The sequence below is a fragment of the Leucopleurus acutus genome (assembly GCF_964270905.1).
Source record: "Leucopleurus acutus genome assembly, chromosome: 2".
Classification (NCBI taxonomy): Eukaryota; Metazoa; Chordata; class Mammalia; order Artiodactyla; family Delphinidae; genus Leucopleurus; species Leucopleurus acutus.
Genome location: NC_139143.1, coordinates 74,798,816 through 74,805,482, shown reverse-complemented (window position 1 = coordinate 74,805,482; position 6,667 = coordinate 74,798,816). Strand labels below are relative to the sequence as shown.

Sequence of the window (6,667 nt, the reverse complement as noted above, 5' to 3'; positions counted from 1 at the left end):
CTCCCTCCCACCCTCCTTATCCCACCCCTCTAGGTGGTCACACAGCACCAAGCCGATCTCCCTGTGCTATGCAGCTGTTTCCCACTAGCTCTCTATTTTACATTTGGTAGTGTGTATATGTCAGTGCTACTGTCTCTAGGTCAGGGTCTTTTACCCCCCTCACCTGGGTTGTGACAACCAAACATATCTCTGGACATTATCAAATGTCTTTTGGGGAGCACATCTATCCCCAGATGAGACCTCTGGTATGAATGAATGACTTTAAGCTGATTGGGTGAGAGCTATCCTGGAACTCAGTGTGGCTTGTGAAGATTAAGGATTTAAACTGTTCTATAGAATTTAATGGGTTAGGACAAGCAAGGACCCATGCAACAGCTTTCCCTCTGGTTGTGTTGAGTTGTATCAATAAAAGTATTGTATCCATCATATTGAAGAAGGAAATGTATTAGACTGAATGATAAGAATAAAATCTATGACGTTAGAAGATTTGTAAATGCACAATTTTGTTGCAGTTCATGAAATGTCATTTGAAATAGAATGTATAAAATTTTGGAGTTAGAGATACAGGCAGATCTGGGTCCATCAGATATATGAAGATACAAGCAGGACAACAAGAAGGAATGTGCAGAATGCTTATTTCTCAAGTTCATGAGACTGAGGTGTACTTGGAACAAGGGCGATTAATCAAGTGGAGGAGACGACTAGGATGAGGCCAGGTCCTTGCTGCCTTGACAATGACCCTGTCCTGAAGTTATGGCCAGCACAGAGAAAAGACCCATTTAGAAGTGGGGTGAATCATTTTGAGAACTCATCCTTGAGGAGTGATTGTAATGGAGATAGACAAGGAGAAAGAACACACAATAAAGGACTGGGAAGTTTGCAAAGGAGTTTCTCCACCCTGGGTGTTCCTATTCCTGCCAGCACAGTCGTGGATGGTGTAAATAAATTAGGTATTCATCAGTCAGTTTTGTTGCCCCTGGCCTGCTTTCCCCCACTGCTTTGCTTCTTGGAAGAAAATGTTAGAGGGGACACATTTCTTATAAACTGTTCCTTTTTCATTTTTTAGGATCCAAAAAGTTTGATAAGACCAGGTTGAAAGTGGGAATGAGGGAGGGTGGGAGGGAGATGCAAGAGGGAGGAGATATGGGGATACATGTATATGTATAGCTGATTCACTTTGTTATAAAGCAGAAACTAACACAACAATGTAAAGCAATTATACTCCAATAAAGATGTTAAAAAAAAAGAAAGTGGGAATGAGAAAACCAAAATGGAGCTATCTGGAAATAAAAGAAGAAAGGAAAGGGCTTCAAAAAAGAGCACAGAGCTGTGGTGGGAGAGGAGTTTTTATTTATAGACCATATTATGTACATATTTTCAATTGAGTTTCTATTCTTACCTTTATATGTGAAACTAAAACAAACGGAAGAGCCACGCCATTTTGCCAGCAGGTGGCACCATAAGAATCTCCTATAAGAAAAGGGTGGCAAATGGAAACAGGATCCTTAATATTTTACCTTTCAGGAAAACTCTAGACGTCAATGTAGATTCATAATTTTGATGATATTAGCAACGTGTGTACATTGCTTAAAATGGTTTCGGAAGAGTCGTCTCTCCCTTCATTTTTCATGCTAACATTGCTCATTCAGTGAAAGATTATATTCCCATAAAAGGACAAAAACCTAGGTTTTAAGAAAAAAGTATATATATATATATATATATATATACACACACACATATATGTATTGCATATATATATTTGTATTGCTTACTACAGTTGCTTGACAAATACTTTTATTTAGTGATTATAGCATATGTTATTGTGAGGATATGTTAGATGGTTAGAGAGGAAGTAACTTAGATGGTCACCCTGTTTTTATACCCCTTTTCTGCTCTGTACTGTGAGGATTCCTTGTGCCCAGAGATCTCCCCAATGCTAAGCAATCTCAGACTCAGGGGGGACCTGGTGCTGGAAGTAGTGAGTGTTTCTGGCCTTTGCAAACAACTCTGAATAGGTTGATGTTTTGGGCTCGCCTTTGAAGTTCCCTCCACATTCCATGGGATTCAGGGGAATTTGTTTCCCAGTGGTGTGGCCTTTTGTTGGCATCATTTGATCTGGTCTCATCGCTGTGTGCCATTCTGCTACCACCAGCTGGGCTGGAACTGGGGCCTTGGTCTAGGGTGTGAGTGGAGACGTCTTGATCTTGACATAGAAGAGAGATGCCCTTGTTGGAGTCTTTGCCCTTCAGTGGGTTTATAGAATATTTCTCTTGGGCTTGCGGCTTCTCTTCTATAAAGTGGGAAGTTCTGTTATTTTGAGATAGCGACTGCCTTTTGCTTTTCATGGGGTCCTTGGGACCAGTGTGATGGAAAGGAGGCATCTGGGACTTGGTTTTGTATATTTCTTGGATCGTATTTGTTGTCAGGGCTCTGGGAAAGGAGGTAAAAAGAAGAGGCATCTCTGAAAACAGATGAAGAGGCTCATATTTAGCATTTTCAAGTTATTAGACCATGGCCCCTTTCAGTGTGGTATTAGGTGAGGTAATAAAGTGAGTGGGAAGAGCATGAAGGGTGAGAATGGGTGGTAACAACGTGGAAAAATGGCTCTTTCCTTAAGAAGAAAAAGGCAGCACTTTCTCAGGGAGAGGACGATGTAAAGAGGTCATTTGGGAAGAAGCCATATCCATGAGTTTAGTAAGCATTTTCTTACCTAAATTTATTAGCCTATAGAACCCTGTGCTTCTGTCCTCCCTGTGATGAGAACATAAGAACATCTTCTGGTCTCTTCTGACTTCCCTTCTCAAAGTAAGAGGAGAACTTTTTCTTGATGATACCTGTTTTGAGTTAATTAATAGGTGTTATGGGTTGAATTGTATCCTCCCCAAATGTCATATGTAGATGTTCTAATCCCCAGTACCTCAGAATGTGACCTTATTTGGAGACAGGCCCTTTACAGAGATAAGCCAGTTAAGATGAGGTCATTAGGGTGAGCCCTAGTCCAATATGACTGGTGTCCTTATAATAAAGAGAAATTTGGACACAGAGACTCAGATAGAGGGAAGGTGATGGGAAGAGGCACAGGAAGAAGATGGCCATCGACAAGCCAAAGAGGGTGGCCTGGAACAGATCCTTCTTTCCCAGCCTTCAGAAGGAACCGACTCTTGGTTTTGGGCTTCAAGCCTCCAGAAATGTGAGAAGACACTCCTGTTGCTTAAGCCACCCAGTTTGTGGTGCTTTGTTAGGATAGCCCTAAAAAACGAATACAGTAACAGAAGAAGGAAAAGAATGAATGAAGCTAGTTCTCTGGGAGAAAGAGTATATGAATACCATTGGATCACATTACACAATAGGCTGATCTGGCATGATGAATGGAAACAGAAAAACCTAAAGCAGGTCCCCAATGTTTACCTCAAATATGTGAAAGGATTTAGAAACACCAAGGTCAGAGGTTTAAACGGACTTGGCCCATGGAGGTTTTGTCTGAATGTTTTATTTGGCAAGCATGGTGTTTTCAAAAGAAAATGACTGGGTGTGAGTGATACACAGAGCTGGTGCCCTATTGTTTCATTCACCTCAATTATGTGACCTCCTACCCACCTGAGCCAAGAGTTGCAGCTGCCGGCCATGAGTAAGTGGGTTTTTTGCTCTTTGAGTTAATGTTTCAGCATCTTGTAGTCATAGCTGCTGTAGAAAACCCGGTTTGTTTTCAAGATGTCTCATGAGTTGGTCACTTAGAGTTGAAAGTCTTGCACTAGTTTGCTCTAATGGGAGTGAGTTCCCTAAATCTACATGGGTTAGTAGGCACCAGGCAGAGGACTTATGACCAGATAAAGGGCCTAGAGTTTACATTAAACTCCTAATATTCTTTCATCAAATAACTTCTTGGTGAGGTAGTCAAGGAAAGAGATAGTCCTTTTGGGGTCGCTCTTCTTCTGTTGTCTTCTTGAGTGCATGTGTGTGTGTGTGTGTGTGTGAGTGTGTGTGTGTGTCCATCTAGTTATCCAATTTAACAAGGATGTATGAGTGCCTACTTTATGCCAGGCAGTATATTCTTGACTCTGTTTTTTTTTACCTTGAACATATAATTAATCATAAAGCTCTGACAATTCCCCACTTAAATATCTCGAAATGCTTGTACACTTAAGATGCAATTTCGTGGGAAGCAGCCGCATAGCACAGGGAGATCAGCTCCATGCTTTGTGTCCACCTAGAGGGGTGGGATAGAGAGGGTGGGAGGGAGGGAGACGCAAGAGGGAGGAGATATGGGGATATACGTACGTGTACAGCTGATTCACTTTGTTATAAACAGAAACTAACACACCATTGTAAAGCAATTATACTCCAATAAAGATGTTAAAAAAAAAAGATGTAATTTCACTTCCTAAATATCTTAAGATACTCATTTTTTTTCACCTGGCCAATGCCCTAGTTTAGGCCTTTAAACCCTGGCCTACACTCTGGAATTCTCCTATCTGGTCTACCTTAAACATTACAGCTGAGTAATCCTTCTCACATGTGGACATGTAATCTCCCTACTCCCAAACCCTGTAGGGTGAGATTTAAACTCTTGCAAGACCTATGAAGCTATTCATGACTGGAGACACTGCCTACACTGCTTTGTCTGTAAACATTTCACCTACACCTTCTCGTCACCCCTTACACCCCTGCAGGTTGAGCAACCTGTAGCAAATCATTCTCATGCATGTGCCTTTGTACATAGTGTTCCTACTGCCAGGAGTGGCCTTGCCACGTGTCCTCATGACAAGCTGCCCACCCCCCTACCCCACCTATCTTCATTCTCTTCCTCTTCTAAGATTCTGCTCATACACTGCCTCTTTTGGGACATCTCACCTGAGCCCCTTTGATAGACATAGGAAACTTTCCATGCTCTTGTTCTACTTTGAAAACAACTCTAATTTAGCAATTAGTATTTTCTGTGATAATTTTTTGCAAGCATGGCTAACTTCCAATTTAAATGTGAGCATCTCGAGGGCACAGACCATGTTTTTTCATATTTGCATTCCTGTGTCTATCTGAGATGCTGTAATGGGGTTTTGTAAAGTCTGGCCCACAAAACACCTGTCTCAGAATAATCTGCCTTAGTGTCAGCTCATTTAAAAATGTGGATTTTGAGCCTAACTCCTAACCTACTGATCCAAATCTCTACAGATGAAGACTGGGAATATGCATGTTAAACAATCCACCTGGTGACACAGTGGTTAAGAATCCGCCTGCCAATGCAGGGGACACGGGTTTGAGCCCTGGTCCGGGAAGATCCCACATGCCGCTGAGCAACTAAGCCCGTGCGCCACAACTACCGAGCCTGCGCTCTAGAATCTGTGAGCCACAACTACTGAAGCCTGGGCACCTAGAGCCTGTGCTCTGCAACGAAGTGTAGCCCCCATTCGCCACAACTAGAGAAAGCCCACTCGCAGCAACGAAGACCCAATGCAGCCAAAAGTAAAATAAATAAAATAAATAAGTTTATAAAAAAATAAAAAATCCACCAACTGGCATGTATCCTGTAGTTGAATCTCAATAACAATTTCATTAAGTGAATCATGGGAATATATTGCCTAGTACAGTGCCTGATAAATACTGACACTTAATTCGTATTGTTTCCTTCCTTCTTCCCTAGTTTTACTGTCAAGAAGTCTGAGGCTCAGAGAGGATGTGACTTTCTAAAGGAAATAGAGACAGAGACCCCTGAATCAAAGTTTGCTGCCTCCTTGTCCAGACTCCTTTTATACCACCTGTCCCTGACGCAAACTCTCTAGTCATCAAGGACAGCCACCTCCTTCGGACCTGGTCTTCTGAACACCCCATAGAGAGTAGGTATCTGGTCTCAGCATCCTTTTTGAGAACTGAAGTGGGATTCAACCAAATGGCTTCTAAGATTCTTTTCCATTCTGTGACCTCTCATTCTAGTTTGGTTTAACCATTTATTACAGACAAGGAAGTTCAGTCATGAGGTAGGGGATGTTACTCTTGCCTTAGCCAGCTGATGGCTTGCTGCCCTGCTCTGCCTCTCCCCATCCTGGAAGGCTTAACTTGCTGCAACCTCTGCCGTTCTTTTTGGAGCCGTCTCTGCTCCCTGGTCAACAACCTCACATGGTATAGGCAGATATCCTCTAGTCTCTGCAGTCTTTGGCTTCAGCCTGTTTGGCGTTCTCCCTCTCCAAATCAAAGTGCTTCTGTAGTGGTCCCCTGACCATGTTCCTCTCCATCCTCTTCATGGTCTAGAGACAATAGAACAAGATTCTCCCAGGCACCATGACAGACCTGATAAAGCAAAACGGGGAACCTGACCCCTGGCTTTTAACTGGAAGATCAGTGTTTGAATCCTGTGTTTTTCTGAATCCACAGTTGCCTAGTCAGACGAAGTTACACTATTAGAAAACTTTGCCCTGCTGACTAAAATATTATTCACAACCTAAAAGTTGAGAGTTATGTTTTATTTGGCAGGAATTTTTAGGACTTCAAGCCCGGGAGGCATCATCTCAAGTAACCCTGAGAAAACTGCTCTGAGGAGGTGAGGGGGGAGCTAGGATATGTAGAAGTTTGCAACAAAGGTCAGGTAGTAGGAACAAAAGATTACTGCTAATAAAAGAAACCTAGATATCCCACGTTAAGGAACTTAGCGTTTTTCTATGTATGGGAAGATGCA

General features: G+C 42.3%; 1 protein-coding gene across 1 annotated transcript; it reads right to left on the bottom strand.

Moving 5' to 3' along the window:
* Positions 1 to 1,857: 1,857 nt before the first annotated feature.
* CCDC190 (coiled-coil domain containing 190) lies at positions 1,858 to 6,236 on the bottom strand (the record flags this gene model as incomplete). The annotated part of the gene is given in 7 exon segments (XM_082834201.1): positions 1,858 to 1,948; positions 1,950 to 2,087; positions 2,089 to 2,430; positions 2,711 to 2,724; positions 2,728 to 2,834; positions 6,048 to 6,152; positions 6,155 to 6,236. Coding segments are annotated over 7 exon segments (879 nt in total).
* Positions 6,237 to 6,667: the final 431 nt, after the last annotated feature.